The sequence below is a fragment of the Zootoca vivipara genome, chromosome 13 (assembly GCF_963506605.1).
Source record: "Zootoca vivipara chromosome 13, rZooViv1.1, whole genome shotgun sequence".
NCBI classification, from domain to species: Eukaryota; Metazoa; Chordata; class Lepidosauria; order Squamata; family Lacertidae; genus Zootoca; species Zootoca vivipara.
The window spans coordinates 43,959,507-43,985,039 of NC_083288.1; the positions used below are offsets into that span (position 1 = coordinate 43,959,507).

At 41.3% G+C, this 25,533-nt stretch overlaps 2 protein-coding genes across 2 annotated transcripts; both read left to right on the top strand.

Moving 5' to 3' along the window:
* Nucleotides 1-214: 214 nt before the first annotated feature.
* On the top strand, nucleotides 215-6,534 carry LOC118095583 (vomeronasal type-2 receptor 26-like). The gene is made up of 6 exons (XM_060281327.1): nucleotides 215-243; nucleotides 871-1,162; nucleotides 1,680-2,267; nucleotides 4,103-4,330; nucleotides 4,944-5,070; nucleotides 5,633-6,534. Exons 1-6 carry the CDS (start codon nucleotides 215-217, stop codon nucleotides 6,532-6,534), a joined length of 2,166 nt encoding a protein of 721 aa, XP_060137310.1.
* Nucleotides 6,535-10,741: 4,207 nt separating this feature from the next.
* On the top strand, nucleotides 10,742-24,170 carry LOC118095585 (vomeronasal type-2 receptor 26-like). The gene is made up of 5 exons (XM_060281328.1): nucleotides 10,742-10,758; nucleotides 14,602-14,893; nucleotides 18,921-19,148; nucleotides 22,553-22,619; nucleotides 23,269-24,170. Exons 1-5 carry the CDS (start codon nucleotides 10,742-10,744, stop codon nucleotides 24,168-24,170), a joined length of 1,506 nt encoding a protein of 501 aa, XP_060137311.1.
* Nucleotides 24,171-25,533: the final 1,363 nt, after the last annotated feature.

A 25,533-nucleotide genomic window follows, 5' to 3' on the forward strand; every position in this document is an offset into this window, starting at 1 on the left:
CCCTGCATGGCATAGCTCATAGCTTCTCTGAGTTATTCAAGCCCCTTCGCCACGACAAGGCATTGATCCATGAAGGGGGCTAAAACTTCTTACATAGATAAAACCGTGGGTCACCTACAGCCTGGGCAGTGTTATGAGGATTCATAGCAACTGAAAGCCAGCCTGTGTTTCCTTCATGAAGTGGTGGTGGGAAATGTAAAAAAATCAAATGGCCATGTCCATTTTCATTGGAAAGAATCAGAGGTAAGTTAGTAATGGAGAATGGTTTCAAATCACTTTGTAAACATGGGATCCGAGCCTTCAGCAACCATCATCGCTAGCTCACAAGTAGGCATACTTGGTAGAAATACGATATGTGAAACTCTTCATTGCTGTATCGTTATTCTCTCGAAAACCTGATACTTTGCATTAAAAATGGCAGCTCTCATCAGCTTTATTATCATTCAATGCAAGTTTCCATTTCCAAAGAAAGCTACTACCAAAGGGAGATAGCAATAATTTCAAAAACTGTAGCATGGCCATATGGCAAAGCACATGTTTATAGATGAAACTTAATACAGAGGAGGAACAACATGGTCAGAAATGGAAAAGATGAAGTTGAATTCAAGAAAATTTCTGACCCATTCTGTATGGGTCTCTTCAGAATCCATGTGTCTGAGGAATTAAAGGGGGGGGCTAAAGAGGAATCCAAACATTCTAAAGGAACAAAACAAGGAACAAAACAAGACCCATCTTTCTAATAATACCTACTTCATGACTGCCTTTCCTTATAGTCCTTATATACCACAATGGTCTGAGAGTTGTACCTCTCAAAACTAGATTATGTGCACTATTTTAATTTCCCATGAAATAATGCCACTTTATTCACAGGGTGTTATCAAAGTTCTACCAGCACATCCTTGCCCTGGTGTTTGCGATTGATGAGGTCAATGAGAATCCCAAGGTCTTGCCCAATGTCACGCTCGGGTTCCACATCTATGACAGCTACTGTAACTCTAAAATGACCTACCGCACCACTCTGGATCTGCTGTTTAACTCGCATACCTTTGTCCCCAACTACAAATGTGGCCCCCAGGAAAGTGTAATAGGGGTCATTGGGGGACTGAGCTCTGAAGTCACCTTGTGCATGGCAGACATCTTGGATCTTTACAAAATTCCACAGGTAGGCACATTCTGGGTAAGAGAAAATTGAGATTTCACACCATAATTCACTCTTCAACTGTTTTTCCAGCAGAAGACTATGAATTCATAAATGTGGAGTGGTATAACAGGGACAAGTGAAAGAGACTGAAATGTATGGGTTTGTTGATGTTATAGCATGGGAGTCTCCAACAATGTGCATGAGAGGGGCAAGGTTACAAATGGTTGTGTACTTAATGCATGTAAGAGAAGATTGATTCAAAGGAGTTAGGTTGGTAAATGGGGCATCCAGATGGGATCATATAAAATCCTGGGAACATATTATCAGTGGGTCATATAAGCTCAGGACATAACTAGAAATGCTCTCCATATGAAATGGGAAATTGAGCAAGATTGTGTTTGTATTATTTTATGTAAGTGGAGGTGTATATTTGAAATAAAAATACATAAAAAATACATAAATCAGTAAATTTGTGCTGTGTGATGTTTGTTATGAATTCTTCCATCCATTTGGAATGGTTCTCTTTTTTATTCTTAAGATTTCATATGGTTCATTTGAAGCATCCATGAATGATCACATTAAGTTCCCTTCCTTTTACCACATGGCGCCTAATGAAGCTCTTCAGTATCAGGGAATTATCCAGTTACTTCGGCATTTTGGATGGAAATGGGTTGGGCTCATCATTCCAGCTAATGAAGCTGGAGAACATTTCTTGAATACCATTGAACCAATGTTTTTCAAAAATGGGATCTGTTCAGCATTCACAGAAAGAGTTGAATACCATGTGCATTTCACTGGTAAGATAACTGATATGCTGAGTGACACAAGGATTTTGTCCCCAACTTTCATCACAAGCAAAGCAAATGCAGTTGTTGTATATGGAGAAAGTGCATCTCTTGTATGGTTGTCAACTTCTCTAAATGTAATAAAGATAACTCAGTTCATATTTTCTCAATCCAAAAAGAACTTACCTGAAGGAAAAGTATGGATTACCACAGCTCAAATTGATTTCATAGTATACGTTCTTCAGAAACTTATTGATGTTAATATACAAATGTTCCATGGTGCCATCTCCTTTGCAATTCATTCCAAGGAAATTCATGACTTCCGATACTTTCTGCAGAGTGTAAATCCTTCCGGGGTAGATGGAAATGGTTTTATCACAGGTTTCTGGGAGCAAGCATTTGATTGTTCATTTGTAGACTCTACTAAGTCAACATACAAAGCTAAGCGTTGTACCGGAGAGGAAATTCTGGAGAGCCTTCCTGCACCATTTTTTGAAATGAGCATGACTAGCCACAGCTACAGTATCTATAATGCTGTCTATGCTTTGGCACATGCCTTACATATGCACTTGGCTGCATCCAACCGCAGAAGAATGGAGGCTGCAGGCAGACGATCTCCTCAGAATATAGAGCCTTGGAAGGTAGTGTTTGCTGTCACAAAATGTTTGGTATACAAAGTGTTTGCTATTGTGCCCTGGAAGTAGTGTTTTCCAATATTTCAAATGCCATTTAATTTGACAATTTTTATAGCTTTGGGGTACATAGTAACCATGGGGTGGGTAGTAACACAAATCCAAACCAAGTTGGGTTAGGTGCGGCATAATTGTTTAAATATATTTACTAGGAAGGTGTGCCTGTCTTTTTAAAATTTTCCTACCTTCTGATTGTATGCACTGTTCTAGCAAAGTATAGGGATGCCATAAGCTAAAAAGGGAAACCAAATTAAAATCAAGCACATTCTCCACTTGGCCACCTTGTGATGTTAACAAACATAAGAAGTAATATAGGCAATTCCTTTCCCTCTTAGAATTTTTTAAGAACGTTCTGACTCACCCATCCAAACTTTAAAAAAACCTTCTCTGCACAGCCAACACCTGCAAAAGCATCAGAAAAATCAACTCTTGATTTGCAGAGGAGAAGGAAGAGATTGGTGAAATGAGGCAGTAGAGTCATTTGGCATTGCACTAGATATAACTAATTATTCAAACTGTCAATATTGAAAAAGTATCTTTAAGGTCCCAATATCCCTTTTTTAAAAAGTAATATAGGGTAGAAGATGCATCCAAGAATAGCAAACTGCAGCTTCTCAATTAATTAATTAATTAATTAGTTGAGCTTAAATACTGTCATCCAGAGAGATTGTTGAAAACCTCTGAAAAATTGCTTCTAAAATGTCATGTAATACAGATCAGTAAAAAGATGCTTTTCATGCTCATTTTAACAATTTATCACCAGACCTAACACTTCCAATGGAGTCTTTTGACCAAACTTCTTTTATCCACTTTTTGATTTGCACAAGTGATGTTAAAATAGCAATGGTGTGCCTAAAATGAGACAGCCGTCATTTGATTTAGCAAAAAGTGGCAGAAATACCTGCTTACAAACAATTTGCTTCAACATATCCTACCTGATTTCTGTAATGGAGGCTTTTGAATGGCCTCCTCAAATCTAAAAGAAGATTGCTACTGAGCTGCAGGCTATGCTCCTAAGCAGAACCTAAATCATTGGGAGGTTTTGTCATAACATTAACTTTTTAAAAACCTTCTGTTGTCATTTCCCCTCCAGATATGATCCTTAGACCATCTTCCTCTTAGAGGTGAGATATTTGCAGGGAAAAGCAACTGCAAAGATTTTAATATGTCCCTGACAATTATGCAAGAACATATCATCACACAATACTGATTAAAAAGTGAAATGGAAAAGGGTCATAAAAGAAGTCTTTTAACATTACAGCATGTAACTTTTCCTCCATATGTGGTGTGTATGGTATGAATTCCTTCATTTTCAGAAAATAAGAATGGTTCTGCCAATTCTACGCTGTCACAAATTATACTTTGAATTAAAACTTTAGAATCCCTAGTTATAAAGATCTTGAATCCATCTAGGAAAGCTATTGAACAACCTTAATCAGAATGTTATAATACTTTATAGACCTTTTGATTCTCTTTCCACCTAGCTCCACTCATTCCTACAGAAGATCTCATTCAACAACTCTGTTGGTGATGAAATTACATTAAATGAACGTGGAGAATTAGCAACTGGTTTTGATATTACAAATTTGATCACTTTCCCAAATAGATCCTACATCAGGGTCAAAGTGGGAAGGCTGGATCCTCAGGCCCCTCCAGGCAAAGAGCTCACCATTAATGACGGACAGATTGAATGGCACAGGGACTTGACTCAGGTGAGGAAATAAATTTCTCAAATGCCAACATTCATGGTTATCCAAATAAAATGGGATGCAATGAAAAAGGAGGCATTTTTTTCACTTAGCACCTGATTAAATGTGCAGTTTCCTTGGAGAGAAAAGTAGGCTTTAAGGAGAGGAAAATCCTATCTAGATGGATAGTATTTTAATGGAGAGAATCCCTATTTCAACAATTGGCTTTACTTGTGGGAGCATTACTTTAATACATAGTTCCTACTTGTTGCCCACCTGATTGCACTTTGCTTTGAATTACATATTATATTGAATAATATAGGGAATAAGCAGCCACAGAAGCCACTTGAGACCCTAGTGATGAGTTGGAATCTCAAAGTACTTCCAAAATACAAACGTATTCCTTCACAGTGAGTCCAATCCCTTCTGAGAGACAGAAACCACTCAACCAAAGAGCTTTGGACAAATAAGGATTCAGCCACAATCCTGCCCAACACAACCTTCAGACAGCAGTCCAGTACCTTCACTTAATGCTATGTGGCTGCTTTTTATCCCATTGCTTATACATCCCCTGGTATAAGATTAAATCTCCAAAACATTTTTTTAAAAAACTAAATTCTTCCAATATTTTGGATAGGTTCCACCTCAGTCAGTATGTAATGACAACTGCCATCCTGGTTACGGGAAGAAAAAAAAGGAAACAAGCAAATTTTGTTGCTATGATTGTGATCCATGTCCCAGCGGGATGTACTCAAATGAAAAGGGTGAGAAATGTCATGTTAAGATAGACCAAACAGCACAATTTATTTAGCAAATTCTGAGATCCTTAAAATTTTGTTGTCATTAAAATTCAGCTGCGGGGGACTGTTAAGTAATGGATTTCAATATTGTTATTACTGTTTACAATATAATAATAAATAATAATTTTTATTATTTTTATTATTTATACCCCGTCCATCTGGCTTGGTTTCCCCAGCCCCTCTTAGAGGCTCCCAACAGAGGACTAAAAGCAGAATAAAACTTCAAAGATGAAAAACCTCCCTAAACAGGACTGCCTTCAGATGTCTTCTAAAAGTCAGATAATTGTTTAATCTTTAAAACATCCTAAAGAAAATGTTTTTATAAAAGAACATACAGTACTGCATTTTACATAGATTTCTAAAAAAAAAGAGGAGGAGGAATACTAAAACACAGAGGTGTCCTCTATGCAGAAATTCCATATTTGGGCTAGATGTTTTAAAAGCTACCATGATAAAGAAGACAGGTGAACTCCTGATGACTAAAATTCTTAAGAATTTTCTTTGTAATTTCATTTTGCCTTTTCAGACATGGAAACATGTTTCAGTTGCCCAGCAAATAAGTATCCAAATAAAGACCAGGATAATTGCATTCCTAAAATACCAAGCTTTCTGGGCTTTGATGAAATTTTGGCCATCATTTCAACTTTCTCTGCACTATTGTTCGCTCTGATCACAACTCTAGTGTTGGGCATCTTCATTAAGCACAAGGACACTGCCATCGTCAAAGCCAACAATAGAAGCCTCACTTACATTCTCCTTGTGTCCCTCCTCTTGTGTTTCCTCTGCTCCTTGATGTTCATTGGAACACCTAAGCAGGCAACCTGCCTTCTCCGACAAACAGGTTTTGTCATCGTCTTCTCTGTGGCCCTCTCTAGCATCTTGGCCAAAACTATATCAGTGGTTTTGGCATTCATGGCTACCAAGCCAGGATCCACAATCAGGAAGTGGGTAGGCAAAAAACTGGCTTATTCCATTGTCCTCTCCGGCTCCATTGTTCAAGTAGGGCTCTGTGGAGTTTGGCTGGCAACCTTTCCTCCTTTCCCAGATTTGGACATGCAATCAATGAGTGAAGAAATTATATTGTTATGTAATGAAGGGTCAGTCCTCATGTTCTACTGTGTTTTGAGCTACATGGGCTTCCTGGCCACTGTCAGCTTCACTGTGGCCTTCCTAGCCCGGAAGTTACCTGACAGCTTCAATGAAGCCAAGTTCATCACCTTCAGCATGCTGGTCTTCTGCAGTGTTTGGATCTCCTTTATTCCAACTTACCTGAGCACCAGAGGAAAATACATGGTGGCTGTGGAGATCTTCTCCATCTTGGCTTCAAGTGCTGGATTACTGGCTTGCATCTTTTTTCCCAAATGCTACATTATTGTAGTGAGGCCTGACTTGAACACCAGAGAGCATTTAATACAAAGAAAGATATAAATTATATAAGAATGTGTGCATCCATGATTGTTCTTAGTTTTCAAGCCTGAAACATGGGGGGGTGGTTTTTTTGCTGGAAGTCACAATGAACATCTCACTCGTTCTCTTAGAATGGCAATGGCACCCACCTGAGAGATGTCGGAAATGAGTTCCAGTGAAATGAGTTCTGGCAGGAAAAAAGCCCTGATTAGGACTATGTGACCAAATAAGACTATTTCAGCAAAATGTGAATAAATGAGAACAATGTGACCAAATGAAATTATTTCATCTATTTTGTGTTCCTTTCTGGGCTGCAAACTTGTTGCATGTTATTTTAAGATGTCATTCAAACCAAAGGAGGCAAACATTCACATGAGCTTCCAAACTTCAACTGAAGACAATGAAACTCTGAAACAGAAAAAGAAACATCAACATTACTATAGCTATTCTCATTAGACAGTTGATATGAATGAGGAATAGAGAGTATTAGTATTAGAGTATTATTATTATTATTATTATTTTACTATTTGATATATAAATTATTTAAGAAGCTCAATAAAAAAGCTATGTTTTATTAGTGAGGTCTGAATTCAACAATAGCAGCTGATAGGGAGAAATATGTAAATGACAAATATGTTTCTAGTTTCACTTAAGTTGTTGGTCTGAATCTAGGAACATGAGGTACTACAAGCGTAAATTGGAATCCCCATGTGTGTCCACAACCTACCTAACCCCTAAAACACACTCCCTTGTGAGATCTTTTGCTGAAATCAACTGGGGACAGCTCTGAGAATAAGCCCAAATTATCTTATGCCCAGAAATGAGCTCTCACAGACTGGACTGTTCCCCCACAGAGTTGGTTTATCTTTTAACAACAGATACATTAGCATAATGTAGAACATATAGAACCATGGGTACATTAAAAATAATATCCTTACACACTCAGACTCATAGTAATAACTTCCTACACTACACGGGGAAGATAAATGGATACAGCATAACAGTGTGTTGTATGATTCCCATGAGGCAAGGGGAGGTGACCACCTCTGGCAGCAAGATCTACAAGGGCAGCAGATTCCAGTGTAGGTCTTTATTCCCCACTTGTTCCTGTTGTAGATCTTTACTAACTCCTTCTTCCCTGGAGAGAATGGGTATGCCCTTTCGTGGCTTACATCAGGTGCCAGAAGGTCTTGGACCAGATCTGTTCCCAAGAAGATAGTGATTGATCCAAAGTTTAACAATTGAAACACTGACTAAAGCCACTGCTGCAGTTGTGTGGTCATACATCTATTTGATGGACCCAGGACCAGGGGCGTTCCGAGGAGGGACGGGGTGGTGGTCCGCCCCAGGTACAATTCCAAAGGGGCGGGTGACAAAATGCCAACCCCCCCATTGGCAGCTCCCCCCAGGGTGCGTGCCATGCCCCCCAAGATGCACACCACACCCCGGGGACGCACACCACACACCCTGAGACACGACAAGTGCCACTTCGGGTACCGGAGCAGGTGGCTTCGCCTCTGCCCAGGACCAGAAATTCTATGCCTGAAGCTATTATAGTTACAGGTAGGTAGCTGTGTTGGTCTGACGTAGTTGAAACAAAATAAAACAATTCCTTCCAGTAGCACCTTAGAGACCAACTAAGTTTGTCATTGGTATGAGCTTTCATGTGCATGCAGTTATCTGAAGAAGTGTGCATGCACACGAAAGCTCATACCAATGACAAACTTAGTTGGTTTCTAAGGTGCTACTGGAAGTTTTTTTTTATTTTGAAGCTATTATAGTTCTTAATGATATATCTGGGCTTCACACTGACAGGCAACTGAATCCCTACCAAGCCCCTAGGTACATTATCCAGTGCTGTACAAATGTTGCTCTTACAGAGTAGAAGTGAGATGTGTGGAAGGTTGCTGGGCTTACGGTAAGAGTACCAGAAGTGGGTGTGTATAAGTGATGTAATGAAAAGGGCTGATGATGTATGCACTAAGATGTGAGTTTTTGTGTACATGACAAAGTGCAGTCAAGAGAGTCCTCCTGAATGGATTTCCTACCTTAAGGAAGTTTTGTACATCTTGTTTCCTGGCTAGCTAGGACACCCAACATGACCAGCTATTGTTCATCCCACATTTAGGTATATATATTTGACTAAGGGGTACTGTCTCCAGAGGTTTGGACACAGGCTCAAGTTCTGAAATCTGCATTCAGTGATGTTTCCATTGCTAATATATTTGATTATCACCATCATTGCAAATTTTCAGTCATTTAATTATTATGGCCCCTGTCACACAGCAACTTGCTAGAGAGGGTTGGAAAATAAATAGTCAACTGCCAAGTAAAACACCCTTCAGCCCTGGGAGCCTTTCACAGTCCATGACTTTAGGAACAGCAGAAGCAGGCTTTCAGTCATATGATGTTGCATAGCATCCATAGTTTCATTCCTTCACACAACCTCTATTCATTAACACCTCTATTATGAGGGGTCATGCTTGACCTACATTTTGTGTTTGTCACTGGGTAAGAAGTTGGCCTAACTTGCAGTGCAGGGGCATAGCCAGGATCAAAATTAGGGGGGCAAGGGGAGGGGCCAAGGGGCGGGAGGGGAGGGGCCACAGTGGGGCAAGGAAAGCCACGATCGGTAGGGGCGAGGGGGCGCCAGGATCAGCCCGAAATCGGGCTGTTCCGATCCCCTCCTCCCCCTCCGCGATCACCGGCTAGAAGGGACATCTCCCTTCCCCCTGGCTGGCTGTGGGGCGGGTGGAGGGAAAGCCAGCCAAACGCTTTGCGTGGCTCTGGGGCTTTCCCTCCGCCCGCCCCACAGCCAGCCAGGGAGAAGGGAGACATTCCTTCTAGCCGGCTGGCTGTGAGGCGCCCCAGAGCCACGCAAAGTGTTTGGCTGGCTTTCCCACAGCCAGCCGGCTAGAAGGGACGTCTCCCTCCGGGCGGGGAGCAACTGGAGGGTGGCTCCAGCAGGACTGAGACTCTGGCCACAGCGCAGGGCGGCATGGTGGAGGCGGTGCTGCCGGCGAGGCTCTGGAGGGTGGCACTCCGGCAGGGAAGAGGCTCCAGCCGTGGCATGCCATGGCGGAGGTGGACGAGAGCACCGCGTCCAGCCTCTGCCTCTTCTTTGGCGCCCTCCAGAACGTGACGCCTCTGACCACCGCTTCGCCGGCCCTGCTTCTAGGGGGGCAGCTGCCCCCTCCTGCCCCCCCCTGTCTACGTCCATGTTGCAGTGTACCCTGGGTACTCTCAAGAGTCTCCTCCAGCACCATAATTCAAAAGCATCAATTCTTCGGCGATCAGCCTTCTTTATGGTCCAGCTCTCACTTCCATACATCACTACTGGGATTGTATAGTCACTACTTTTTCCTTGAAGTTCATTTTACCATATATATTTTTGGGTTGGTGAGGATTCACAAAAGGGCCAGATGTTCAATTAAAAAATGATGGTCCCAGGTGCATTTTTTAGGAGGAGGTGTGACTTTGGCTCCTCACACTGCACTGCCAACCCTGAGCCAATTTGTGAGGCTGGTATCTGACCTGAATGATTTACCTGGCAAACTAGTAAAATCTTACTCTTCCTAACCCTAATTGAGAATTGCCTGAGGCAACAAATGTTTACTTGGCAGTTCTGCTAAGGATGATGCACCATGGAGTCCTTAAAAAAATGCAAGTGATTGTCTCCCCTGTAATTATTAAAATTACAATAATTAAGTCACCTTGCCAATGCTCCAGAAGGCAAAATGTGGAGTGGGGGCAAGAGAATCAGCAAGCAAGTCTGAAAGGTTTCATAGACAGTTAGATAATGCAGGAGAGAGAAGCCAGGCTCTGTGATTGTATAGGCAAAATTTCAAAACACTTCATCTTATTTAGCATTCAAGGCAGGTCTTTGTGACAGGGTTTAATTATAAGAATGTGTGCATGTCCCTTTAAGCACTGAACTGGCAGAATCTGCTGCTTCCAAATCAATGCTGTTGAAATCAGGCTGATGATGATAATAATGACATTGTAGAGAGGCAAAGGAGAGTCCATGCATAGAATCATGCTGCTGTTGCTTCTACTGCTCTTCCACATCATGGTGTGCCGAGTGCATGGTGCTAATTTTACCACAACTAATCCCATACCTATTCCACATGAGTGGTATGAGCCAGGTGACCCTGTCATTGGTGGGATTGCATCTCATATTAGCTACATCTTTCCCAATGTTTTATTCAATAAACACCCCTCTCAAGACATGATTGACAACCCAATGTAAGTAAATAGTCCTTAATATTATTTTATTCATTCTTTACTTTTTTATATTTGACTGAAATATACTTCGTTTTGAATGAGTAGTTTTAGAATTGTATTAATAAACTGTATTAATCAATTAATTAATTAACTGTATTAATTTGAAAGATTTGATAGACTGTATGAGAAACATCTGTGCATACAAGCTACATCTAAACTCTCACTTGGACATTAGGAATCCTTAAGATTTAGTGATCCAATTCTGCAAAGACAAAATTGAGTAAGAGAAGGAGAGGGGGGGTGGCAAAAAACCAACACTCAAGCAGGCAAGTTTGCTGATGCAACCAATTTTTTCAGGGTGTTTAGAACAGAAATGGATTGTGAAGAGTGCCAAATGGATCTTTTGAAATGGGATGTTTGGGCAGTAAAATGACAAATGCAATCCAATGTGTGAAGTGATGTCCATTTGGGCAGAAAGGCCTTCATTTCACATACAAATCTGTAGCATTTGAACTGGTGATGATTGTCCACAAATGAGATACTGGGACAGTAATGGGTAGCTCATTGTTAAATAATGACTCAGTGTATAGAAGCTTTGCAGGTGGCAAATTCCCTGCTAGGAATCCTCACATAACCCTTAAGGAACTAAAAACAAAACCACCCAAATCATGATGCTATTATACTAATTATGGAATATTCTGTACAGTTCTGTTCACCATTTCTAAAAAGATATATCGTACATCTTGAAATGGTTCAGAAAAAGCAGAAAAAAGTGATCAGATCAACTCGCCTATGAGAAAAGGTTACAGCATTTGGGACTTCTTGGTTCAGAGAAAGGTGAGCAAGAGGTGACATTATATAGGTGTACAGTACCAGATTATGTATGGTGTGGTGAAAGTGGAAAAAGAAAAAAAATTGTCCTCTCTCATAATTCTTGAACTTGGGAAAATCCTATGAAGCTAAATGTGGAAAAATTCAAGACAAACAAAAGAACCTACTTATGCACACACTGAATAACTAAACAGTGGAATTTGCTCCCCCAAGAGGTAATGGAGAATGCCCTGAACTTGCATAAGGACTGGCTGCTAAAATACAACAAAATAAACCTATAAATTGCACTAGGCAAAACTATTATTCCATGTCATGTATCATTATTAATTGATTGCTTCCCCCCTGTTCAGAAAGGTCTTTGCAGCAAAACATAATGTTGTTCTTAGATACTCAGTTATTCATAAACGAAGTGTTGGTCTTCAAATTATTTTCTACTTACTCTTGCTCAATTGCCATACGTTCTTCTATTAGCATTCTTTCAAGCACTCAGTGACTCATTCCCTTCCACATTTCTCTGATGAAAATAGGGACGTCCTATTCAATAACAGGAAGAATAATTTTACTATTTATTCCCCACCCAACTCATTGGGTTGCCACTCTGGGCGGCTTCCAACATATATTAAAACATAATATAACATTAAGCATTTATAAACTTGCCTATTCAGGGCTGTCTTCATATGGCTCAGGGGTCAGATAACTCCCTACCCTCCAACATTTCTCCAGTGAAAGTAGGGACATCTGAAGGAAAAATGGGACATTCCAGGATCTAATCATAAACCAGGATGGCTTCTCTTAATCAGGGGCGTCCCTGGAAAATAGGGAAACTTGGAGAGTCTAGAGGTGACTCCTCAGTATTTGCTGAAAGCTACATAGCAAAGTTGCCAGGTGCACTTTTTCTTGGAATTAGACTCTAGTTCCCATTTGCAGAGTGTGCGAAGTTGTTTCATCCTTTAATTAGTTCTCTTTTTTGTCCCATAAAGACTATGCCAAACTCTCTCTTTTAAAGTTTAAAGAGCCAATAACCTTTACTTTGTGTACTTGCAGTTGCAGATTAAATATATACAATGCTGGTAGGTGAGACTTAAATTGCCAAACCTTAGATAAAACTGTGATAAAAGATAAAACTTTTTAAGACAGCATCTTAAAAAGCAGAGACATCACCTTGCCTACAAAGGTCCGTATAGTTAAAGCTATGGTTTTCCCAGTAGTGATGTATGGAAGTGAGAGCTGGACCATAAAGAAGGCTGATCGCCGAAGAATTGATGCTTTTGAATTATGGTGCTGGAGGAGACTCTCGAGAGTCCCATGGACTGCAAGAAGATCAAACCTATCCATTCTTAAGATCAGCCCTGAGTGCTCACTGGAAGGACAGATCGTGAAGCTGAGGCCCCAATACGTTGGCCACCTCATGAGAAGAGAAGAATCTTTGGAAAAGACCCTGATGTTGGGAAATATTGAGGGCACTAGGAGAAGGGGACAACAGAGGACGAGATGGTTGGACAGTGTTCTCGAAGCTACCAACATGAGTTTGACCAAACTGCGGGAGGCAGTGCAAAACGAGAGTGCCTGGCGTGCTATGGTCCATGGGGTCACGAAGAGTCGGACACAACTAAACGACTAAACAACAACAACAGATAAAACTGTGACAGACTTAGCTAACTCTGAGGCAGAAAGAATCACAACAGTTCATAGCTGCTGCTCTAACTGTTAAGACTGTTCAATTAAGTGCCATAAATGTCAACTGTCATAACTGCCACAAAGTGTATGACATCACAGAGTTCTACAGCTCTTGAAATTAACCCTTTATACATATGCATTTTGGATGCTAACACCCCACACTTCTGAGGGGAAGATGGAGCAGAGAGTGCCCTAGATCTCATTTGACTTGCTATACTGTGATATGAAACACTGTGTGAATCTGAGTGATATTGTCCCCAAAGTGCCACACTAAATTATTACAGCAGGCTGATGTCTGAGAAACGCTAACTTGGCCAGATGACAGATACCCATTCACTGCTCATAAAAGCTCTGCCGTATTGCTGTTTGTCAATGCAATAGTGGCAGAGAACTAAGCACTCTTTGCCACTGCCACTGCCATTGCCATGTGGTTGGTGTGCTAATGTTACCTGACATGTGTTTGATCTGTTTCATACAGAAATTTACATCACCTGCGTTCTAGTCCTTGGCCCTCCTATTTCATTGCCCACATGTCATTTATCATGGCAGACTAGCACTAGGGAGATACAGCTTCAAACCTCCATTGTCTACAACCTAGGGGGTGATGTGAGGATTCACAGGGAGTGAAAGCCAGCCTGTGTTTCCTTCATGAAGTGTGGTAAGAATATTTTTTAAAATAAAATGGCGGTGTCCGATGCTTATTGGAAACAATCATAGGTGAGTTTAATGAATAATGTTTTCAAAGAGGTTTGTAAACATGGGATCAGAGCCTTTGAAAACCACCATTGCTAGCTCACAAGTAGGCATACTTGGTAGAAATACAATATGTGAAACTCTCCATTGCTGCATCTTTATTCTCTCAAAAACCTTATACTTCGTATTGAAACCGGCAGCTGTCATCAGCTTTATTATCATTTAATACGTTTTTATTTCCAGAGAAAGCTACTACCAAAGGGATATAGCAATAATTTCAAAAACTGGAGCATAGCCATATGGCACAGCACATGTTTCTAGATGAAACTGTATCGAGAGAAGCAACAACATGGTCAGAAATACAGAAGATGAACTGGAAGTGGGGGGGGATTCTGGCCCCTTCTGTATAGTTCTCTTCACAACTATGTGTTTGAGGAAATAAAACAAAAAAAGATTTGGACTAAAGAGCAATCCAAACATTCTAAAGGAACAAAACAAGGAATTAAACAACACCCATCTTTCCAATAAGGCTCACTTCATAACTAACTTTACTACCTTTGAATATAGCCCTTCTATATCCTAACAGTCTGAAAGTTGTATCTCTCAAATCTAGATTATGTGCACTATATCTTTGCCCATGAAATAATGCCACTTTATTCACAGGGTGTTATCAAAGTCCTACCAGCACATCCTTGCCCTGGTGTTTGCGATTGATGAGGTCAATGAGAATCCCAAGCTCTTGCCCAATCTCACGCTAGGGTTCCACATCTATGACAGCTACTATGATGCTAAGATGACGTACCGCACCACTCTGGATCTGCTGTTTAACTCACATACCTTTGTCCCCAACTACAAATGTGGCCCCCAGGAAAATGTAATAGGAGTCATTGGGGGACTGAGCTCTAAGGTCACCTTGTGCATGGCAGACATCTTGGGTCTTTACAAAATTCCACAGGTAGGCACATTCTGGATAAGAGAAAATTGAGATTTCACACCATAATTCACTCTTCAGCTCTCTTTCCAGTAGGCGTCTATGGATTCATAAATGTGGAGTGGTATAACAGGGACAAGTGAAAAGTACTGAAACGTGTTGTTATAGCATGGGGTCTCAAACAATGTGTATGGCAGGAACAAGGTTACTAAGGATGTGTGCTTAATGCAGGTAAGGGAAGATTTGTTGAAAGGTGCCAGGTTGGTAAATGGTGTATCCAGATGGAATCATATAATATCCTTGGAACATATTATCAGTGGATCATATAAGATCAGGGCATGTTAACTGGAATGCGCTCCATAAGAAATGGGAAATTGAGCAAGATTGTGTTTGTATTTTTTATGTAACTGGAGGTGGGTATTTTCCAAAAAAAATCAGTAAATTTGGGATATGTGAGATACAGTAAATAGGTGTGCTTTGAATTCTTCCATCCATTTGGAATGGTTCTCTTTTTCCTTTTTCAGATTTCATATGGTTCATTTGAAACATCCATGAATGATCACATTAAGTTCCCTTCCTTTTACCACATGGCGCCTAATGAAGCTCTTCAGTATCAGGGAATTATCCAGTTACTTCGGCATTTTGGATGGAAATGGGTTGGGCTCATCATTCCAGCTAATGAAGCTGGAGAACATTTCTTGAATACCATTGAACCAATGTTTTTCAAAAATGGGATCTGTTCAGCATTCACAGAAAGAATTGAATACCATCTACGTTTCAATGGTAACATACTTGATATGGTGAGAGATTCAAGGATTTTGTCCCCAGCTTTCATAACAAGCAAAGCAAATGCAGTTGTTGTATATGGAGAAAGTGCATCTATTATATGGTTGTCAACTGCTCTAAATACAATAAAGATAACTCAGATCATATTTTCTGAGTCCAAAGAGAACTTGCCTGAAGGAAAAGTGTGGATTACCACAGCTCAAATTGATTTCATAGCATATGTTGATATACAAAGATTCTATGGTGCTATCTCCTTTGCAATTCATTCCAAGGAAATTCATGACTTCCGAAACTTTCTGCAGAATGTAAATCTTTCCTTGGCAGATGGAAATGGTTTTATCACAGATTTCTGGGAACAAACATTCGGTTGTTCACTTGCACACTCCACAAAGTCAACAAACACAGCTAAGCGTTGTACCGGAGAGGAAATGCTAGAGAGCCTTCCTGCACCATATTTTGAAATGAGCATGACCAGCCACAGCTACAGTATCTATAATGCTGTCTATGCTTTGGCACACGCCTTACATAGGCACTCGGCTCGATCCAACCGCAGAAGAATGGAGGCTGCAGGCAGAAGATTTCCTCAGAATATAGAGCCTTGGAAGGTAGTGTTTGCTGTTAAAAGATTTTGGGTTACAAAGTTTTCACTATTGTGCATTGCCTCGATATTTTATGTGAGTTGGTATTTAGTTATAAATAAAAGAATGAAAAATTTTCAGTTACAGAAATAAACTTTAAGTTTAATAGATACAATATCAAAGATGGGAATTAGCATATATCTTAAAATGATACTAAACCAACTCTGGATGAGAGACTTTCATAAGCACCAGACTAGCAGCTACCTGAAGACTGAATAGCAAATCACGGAAAATATAACCAAATATGAATAAAAAAACAGAAAGCAACTATGAATCATAAAGCCACTGATTTTAAATGGTTTGTACTTTACAAACATAACATCCCAGAGATAAATGGAGATGTTTTTAAAAAGAAATTACATCAAAAAGTCTTATTGGATTTATAGGTTTGGTTCTCTAGCTCTTTCAGGCCTTAATCTTTCTATTGATTATAGTTCCTTTTTGTAATTCAGTTTTATGAATCTATATCTTATGGTATGAACAGGGCTGGCGCGTCCATTTAGGCGAACTTGGCAGTTGCCTAGGGTGCCAAAATGGAGGGGGCGCTAGCCAGCCTGCCGGGGGGGGGAAGCCTGCTCTTGCGAGAGGTGGCGGCGGGATGAGTGCCCCAAAAGGAACACTTTCGGGGCGCTGATCCTGTCGCCACCTCTCGCAGGGGCGGGCGGCCGCGTCTCCCTTCTCCCCGGCTCACTGTGGGGCGGGGGAAGGGAAAGCGGCCCAGACGGAGCCCTCCCTCGCCACCCGCTTGCTTTGGGGCGAGTGGCGAGGGAGGGCTCCATTTGGGCCACTTTCCCTTCCCCCCCCCCCCCGCCCCACAGTGAGCCGGGGAGAAGGGAGACGCGGCCGCCCGCCCCTGCGAGAGGTGGCGACAGGATCAGCGCCCCAAAAGCGCCGCTGCCTCTCACAAGAGCAGGCTTCCTCCCCCCCCCCCTCTTTCTCACTTCTTTCTTTCTTTCTTTCTTTCTCTCTCTCTCTCTCTCTCTCTCTCTCTCTCTCTCTCTCTCTCTCTCTTACCCACCCCTTCCTTCCTTCCTTCTCTCTCTCTCTCTCTCTTCCCTCTCTCTCTCTATTTCCCTCTCACCCCTCCTCCCTCCCTCCCACTCTCTCTCTCTCTCTCTCTTTCCCTTTCACTCCCTTTCTTGGAGGCGCATCCAAGAATAACTAACTGCAGCTACTCAATTAATTTGTAGGGAGCTTAAATATTGCCATCCAGAGAGATTGTTCAAAACCTCTGGAAAATTGCTTCTAAAATGTCATGTAATACAGATCAGTAAAAAGATGCTTTTCATACTCATTTTAACAATTTATCACCAGACTTATCACTTACAATGGAGTCTTCTGACCAAAGTTCTTTTACACACTTTTTGATTTGCACAAGTGATAAGTTAGAATAGTAATGGTGTGATTAAAATGAGACAGAAGTCATTTGATTTTGCAGAAAGTGACAGCAATACCTGCTTACAAAGAATTTGCTTCAACATATCCTACCTGATTTCTGTAATGGAGACTTTTGAATGGCCTCCTCAAATCTAAAAGAAGATTCCTACTGAGTTGCAGGCTATGCTCCTTAAGCGGAACCTAAATTATTGGGAGGTTTTGTCATAACATTAACTTTTTAAAACCCCTCAGTTGTCATTTCCCCTCTAGATATGATCCTTAGACCATCTTCCTCTTAGAGGGGAGATATTCATGGAGAAGCAATTGCAAAGATTTTAATATGTCCCTAACAATTATGCAAGGACATGTTGTTGTTGTTGTTGTTGTTGTTTAGTCGTGTCCGACTCTTCGTGACCCCATGGACCATAGCACACCAGGCACTCCTGTCTTGCACTGCCTCCCGCAGTTTGGTCAAACTCATGTTCGTAGCTTTGAGAACACTGTCCAACCATCTCGTCCTCTGTCGTCCCCTTCTCCTAGTGCCCTCCATCTTTCCCAACATCAGGGTCTTTTCCAGGGAGTCTTCTCTTCTCATGAGGTGGCCAAAGTATTAGAGCCTCAGCTTCACGATCTGTCCTTCCAGTGAGCACTCAGGGCTGATTTCCTGAAGAATGGATAGGTTTGCTCTTCTTGCAGTCCATGGGACTCTCAAGAGTCTCCTCCAGCACCATAATTCAAAAGCATCAATTCTTCGGCGATCAGCCTTCTTTATGCAAGGACATATCATCACACAATACAGTGGTACCTCAGTTTAAGTACACAATTGGTTCCGGAATACTGTACTTAACTTGAAGCGTACTTAACCTGAAGTGAACTTTCCCATTGAAAGTAATGGAAAGTGGATTAATCCATTCCAGATGGGTCCGCGGAGTACTCAACCTGAAGCGTACTTAACCCGAAGTGTACTTAAACCAAGGCATGACTCTACTGATTAAAAAGTGAAATGGAAAGGGGGAATAAAAGAAGTCTCTTAACATGACAGCATGTAACTTTTCCTCCATATGTGGTGTGTGTGATATTATTTCTTTCATTTTCAGAAAACAAGAATGGTTCTGCGAATTCTATACTTTGAATTAAAACTTTATAATCCCTAGTTATAAAGATCTTGAATCCATCTAGGAAAGCTATTGAACCATCTTAATCAGAATGTTATAATACTTCATAGACCTTTTGATTCTCTTTCCACCTAGCTCCACTCATTCCTACAGAAGATCTCATTCAACAACTCTGTTGGTGATGAAATTACATTAAATGAACGTGGAGAATTAGCAGCTGGTTTTGATATTACAAATTTGATCACTTTCCCAAATATATCCTACATCAGGGTCAAAGTGGGAAGGCTGGATCATCAGGCCCCTCCAGGCAAAGAGCTCACCATGAATGATGGACAGATTAAATGGCACAGGGACTTGACTCAGGTAAGGAAATAAATATATCTAATACCAACATTCATGGTTATCCAAATAAAATGGGATGCAATGAAAACAAGGAGGCGTTTTATCACTTAACACCTGATTAAATGTGAAGCTTCCTTGGATAGAAAAGTAGGCTTGGAGAGAGAAATTTGCCAATTGTATTATTGACCTAAATCTGATCCTATAGTTTGTATTGCCTGCATTGTATAATTCTGACTGTGTGGCTTAGCCCCCCATATTCCGTGGATGCTTTTCTCCTTAAAATGCTATTCTCTTTGCCTCTCTATGTTAAAGTGTAATGAAAACATTCGACAGCAAGACAGGATGCCCTGCTAGCTATCAAGGCCGGATAGCTGGCCTTGTCTGGAAGACAGAACGAGAGGCGTAGAGGGGATTATCAACAGATGACGCACTTCCAGCCTGATGCTGGAAGTTGCTAGCTTGATGCACAAATTAACCTTACTGAAGGCTGAAGGCTTTGTTGAGTCAGCATGTGTTTATGAGAAGGACAGGACACAGGAAGATCCATATATGTATTTGTAACCTATGACCCTCTTGCGTGCGCACTCTTACAGAGTGGATTCCTGAGGAGGGGGGAAAGGAGCCCAAGAAGTATATAAGAATCTTTGCAAATTTGTCTTTCTTTACTCTTGTCGTGAAGGTGATCACCAAGAGTCTCTCTATATAGAGATTAAACTCTTTCTCTGATTCAACCCTCGGTGTCGTTAATGACTGTCTCTGTCCCTGCCTGGGCGCAACTTAAGGACTCTTATTAAGCCAATCAGGCTACATTTCTGGTGCATTGGCCGGGAAGGAGGAGAGCTTCCCCCCCTTCTTTTTCTGGAGGGGGGGAAAGCTTACAGCGTTCCCCAGGCAAGGGACAAAGATCCGAGACATCGCACAGCAAGAATTTGCTACCGGTCGGGTGTCATCGGCCCCAGCACGCATCCTGCCTGTTCTGTTTTGTGGGAGGGGCCAACCACCCCCGGCCGTAAGCAGATGCCCCGTGGCGATGAGAGAAAGTGTCGTTATTGACTGTCTCTGTCCCTGCCTGGGCGCAACTTAAGGATCCTTATTAAGCCAATAAGGCTACAGGCTTTAATGAGAGGAAATTCGTATATATATGGATAGTATTTTAATGAAGAGAATCTCTATTTGAACTATTGACTTTACTTGTGGAAACATGCTAGCATGTTAGTTTAAGCGATCCTACTTTTTGCCCAGATGATGTTAATCACAATTTGCTTTTTATATGATATTATATTGTATACTAGCTGGCCCCGGCCATGCATTGCTGTGGCTCATCCCTGTGACTCCTCCAACCCCTTCCCTACCCATGACCCATCCCGACTCCGTCCTGCCCCCACCCCAACGCAGGCAAATCCCCACCTCCACTCCCTGCAAACCTGAGCTGAGGTATTTTGGAGAGGGAAGGGGACCGCAACACTGGGGCGGGGCTTGGTTTTCAGCACGGTGTCGGCAGTGTCGGTGAGGCGAGGCCTGTCTCTGACAGTGGGATGTGGGTGGCTAGGGGCAGGATCCTGGCATGGCCCTTTGTGGAGGAATGGCCATTGTGGCGGTTATAGCATATTGGTTCCTGACTTTACGATCTGCCCTACCCTGTGAGACGCAGCTTCTGGCTTCTATTTCCCAATATGCACTCTATTGCGCCCTTGGAGACGCAGCTTCTGGGTTCTATTTCCCAGCATGCACTTTTGTCTGAGTGGTGTGTTATGGAACAATGGGTTTGGGGGGTTTAACCTGGCACTCTTGTGATGCCTGTCTATGCAAACGGTATGTGGTCACTCGCTTATTCGGATGTGACGTTGTGTCCAAATTTGAACGCAATCAGTCAAGCAGTTTTGGCGAAAAGTGGAGACAAACAAACATGGTTGGTTTACATTTATATATATATATAGGTGATCAGGAAATTGCCTTTCTATTTATTGTATATTGGTAAGCCAACAATGAGTAAACAATGCCCTTTAAAGAATACTGTAAGGTCTAACACTAAATAAATATATGAGGCACAATACAAAAAAGAGCAACATGCATAGAAGGCATCTCACATTGAGAAGGACCAATGGCTATCAGATACTGTTGTCAGACATTCTTGTTTTATGAAGTCCCAGAGACAGATCTCCAGTTTGTGGAATTTGCTACCAAGGAGTGTGGTAGAGTCTCCTTCTTTGGAGGTCTTTAAGCAGAGGCTTGACAGGCATATGTCAAGAATGCTTTGATGGTGTTTCCTGCTTGGCAGGGGGTTGGACTGGATGGCCCTTGTGGTCTCTTCCAACTCTATGATTCTATGATAGAATGCTAAGCTTGTCGCAGCATTGTTTGGGCTTAAAAGGAACATTATCATCTTCAGGAGTTTGTATGATGCTACGCATAGCTGCAGCTAGTGCATAAACCTAAGCTGGGCATAAAGAGCCTACCACAGAAGTCACATGAGACCCTACTGATGAGATGGAATCTCAAAGTAGTTCCAGACTACAGTGGTACCTCTACTTATGAATTAATGCGTTCCGAACGCACATTTGTAAGTCGAATCCCATAGGAATGCATTGGGAGAAAAAATTCGTAAGTCAAAGCAACCCTATCTAAAAATTCGTAAGTAGAAAAAATCCTATCTAAACCACATCAAAGATGGCGGGCAGAGCTCCGTTCGTAAGTAGAAACATTCGTAAGTAGAGTTATTCGTAAGTAGAGGTACCACTGTATAAACTTCTTCCTTCACAGTGAGTCCAATTGCTCCCAGAAGGGATCCTACACATAATTCTGACACACAGAAAGCACTCACCCAAAACACTTTGGACTTATAAGGATTCAGCCACCATCCTGTCCAAAAAACCTTCAGACACTTCACTGCTTCTCCTAATTCCTATCGAAAGCCAAGGTCATCAGTATACTTGCGACACTGTGCTCCAGATTACTGGAAGATGGCCCCTCTTCCATATAAATGTTGAATCACAAAGATGACAGAACCTGAAACCTTGTGGGCCAACACAGCCCAAAAGACATGGAACTAAGCAATACTCTCCTACTATTACTTTCTAGTAACAACCCTGCAGGTAGGAGCGGAATCATTATACTATAGTACCTCAAATCCCCACATCCTTGAGTTGCACCATAAGGACACCAAATGAAATTCTTGAAGGAAACAACTGTGGTTCCTACAGCTGGCATAATCAGTTTATTGAATTCTAAAAAAGTTGTATGTATAGCTATGCCAAATATGTATACCCAAATCATATTGGGCTCGTATGGTGCTTAGCAACTGCTTTTTATCCCATTCTATGCATCACCTGTGCACATATGGAACATATGTTTCAAGTTATCGGTCCTCCTTTTTTTGGTGTTAGATTAAGTCCCCCAAAATAATTTATTCTTATATATTTGGATAGGTGCCACCCCTCTCAGTATGTAATGACAACTGCCATCCTGGTTACGGGAAGAAGAAAAAGGAGACAAGTAAATTTTGTTGCTATGGTTGTGATCCATGTCCCAGCGGGATGTTCTCAAGTGAAAAGGGTGAGAAATGTCATGTTAAGATAGACCAAACTGCACAATTTATCTAGCCATCGCTTAAGTCCTTAAATTTTTGTTGTCATTAAAAGTATGGAGGTGAAAGGGCTAAAATTTCGATCTCTGTATTGTACTCGTTGTTTGCAATATAATCTTTAAAACATCCTGAAGAAAATATTTTTAGAATGGAAGGTAATACGTTTTACATGGATATTCTACTAAATTACAATGGAATAGAAGTGGGGGTCACTTCTCTAAGAAGAAGGCAATTTGGGGAGAGAGTGGTTGTCTCATTCAGTGGACCTCTCTTGGCTCACAAGATTTCAGCTGTAATATTGCTCTCTTTTCACTACAGAGCACCTTGTGATTTTAAGAAAGAGGAGGAGGACCACTAACACATAGAGATGTCCTCTATGTAGAAATTCCAGATTTGATATGTGAGATTATTTTTGAAATGTCTCAGAGAAAAATCTTTGAGCTAGAAGTTTTGAAAGCTGTCCTGGTAAAGAACATTAGCTAGGTGAACTCCTGACGACAAAAATTCTTAAGAATTTTCTTCATAGTTTCAAATTATCCTAACCCTTTGTCTTTTCAGACATGGAGACATGTGTCAGTTGCCCACCAAATAAGTATCCAAACAAGGACCAGGATAATTGCATTCCTAAAATACCAAACTTTCTTGGCTTTGATGAAACTTTGGGCATCATTTCAACTTTCACTGCACTATTGTTCTCTCTGATCACAGCTCTAGTGTTGGGCATCTTCATAAAACACCAGGACACTGCCATCGTCAAAGCCAACAATAGAAGCCTCACTTACATTCTCCTTGTGTCCCTCCTCTTGTGTTTCCTCTGCTCCTTGATGTTCATTGGAACACCTAAGCAGGCAACCTGCCTTCTCCGACAAACAGGTTTTGGCATTGTCTTCTCTGTGGCCCTCTCTAGCATCTTGGCCAAAACCATATCAGTGGTTATGGCATTCATGGCTACCAAGCCAGGATCCACAATCAGGAAGTGGGTTGGCAAAAAACTGGGTTATTCCATTGTCCTCTCCTGCTCTAAAATTCAAGTGGGGCTTTGTGGTCTTTGGCTGACAACTTTTCCCCCTTTCCCAGATTTGGACATGCAATCAATGAGTGAAGAAATTATATTGTTATGTAATGAAGGGTCAGTCCTCATGTTCTATTGTGTTTTGGGCTACATGGGCTTCCTGGCCATTGTCAGCTTCACTGTGGCCTTCCTAGCCCGGAAGTTACCTGACAGCTTCAATGAAGCCAAGTTCATCACCTTCAGCATGCTGGTCTTCTGCAGTGTTTGGATCTCCTTTATTCCCACATACTTAAGCACCAGAGGGAAATACATGGTGGCTGTGGAGATCTTCTCCATCTTGGCTTCCAGTGCTGGATTACTGGCTTGCATCTTTTTCCCCAAATGCTACATTATTGTAGTGAGGCCTGACTTGAACACCAGAGAGCATTTAATACAAAGAAAGATATAAATTATATAAGAATGTGTGCTTCCATGATTGTTCTTAGTTTTCAACACTGAAACATGGGGGCGGGGGGGGGCGTTGCTGGAAGTCACAATGAACATCTCACTCGTTCTCTTAGAATGGCAATGGCACCCACCTGAGAGATGTCGGAAATGAGTGAAATGAATTCTGGCTGGGGGAAAAGCCCTGATTAGGACTATGTGACCAAATACAACTATTTCAGCAAAATGTGAATAAATGAGAACAATGTGACCAAATGAAACTATTTCATCTATTTTGTGTTCTGTTTCTGGGCTGCAAACTTGTTGCATGTTAATTTGTTGCATGTTATGTTATTCAAATAGTACTGCAATGTAACGAAGGGTTGGTCCTGATGTTCTATTGCGTCTTGGGCTATATGGCCTTTCTTGCCACAGTCAGCTTCATTGTGGCCTTCCTAGCCAGGAAGTTGCCTGACAGTTTCAATGAAGCCAAGTTCATCACCTTCAGTATGCTGGTCTTCTGAGAACATCTAATACAAAGAAAGATATAAATAATATTGGAATCTGTGATTTCCAAGTTGGTATTCTACAGTGAAACATCAAAAAATGTTAATGAATGAAGACAATGAGACAAATGGAAACTATTTCAGCAATTTTGTGCTTTGTTTCTAAGCTGCAAAATGGTTGCCTGTTCTTTTGAGAGGCCTTTCTGATCAACTGAGGCAAACATTCAGCTAAAGTTCAGCTTAAGAAACTGAAACTCCAAAAGAGAAAGAGAAACCTCAACATTACTCTATAGCTATTCTGATTAGACAGCTGATATGAATTAGAAGTAGAGATAATACGAGCATTATAGTATATTTTTGGACTAAGTGATATATGAATCTAAAAAGCTAAATTTTAAAAGCTACATTATTTTGGAAAGCTCTGAATTCAACAATAGAGAGCATCTGATAGAGAGAAATATGTAAATGACGGACATGTTTGTAGTTTCACTTATGTTGTTGGTATCAATGTAGGAACATGAGCTCTTAAAAGTGTAAATTGAAATCCCCATGTGTGTCTACAAACTACCTAACCCCTAAAACACATGCCCTTGTGAGATCTTTTGCAGGAGTCAACTGGACTCAGCTCTGAGAATAGGCCCAAATTACATGGGCGTAGGCGGGGGGCAGGGGGGCAGCTGCCCCCCCTTAGAAGCAAAAAAAGTAATGTATTTTACAGACCATAACCAGCACTTTCCCCCTCCAAAAACTGAAGTGGAAAGGGCTTTGCTTTAGCGAGAGCAGCTCGGTCTCCGCTTGCTGGGGGGGGGCGGGAACAGAGCTGTAACAAAAATACATCAAATAAATAAAGCAAAGTGGCTACCAGTAGTTAAGCAGTTGAGA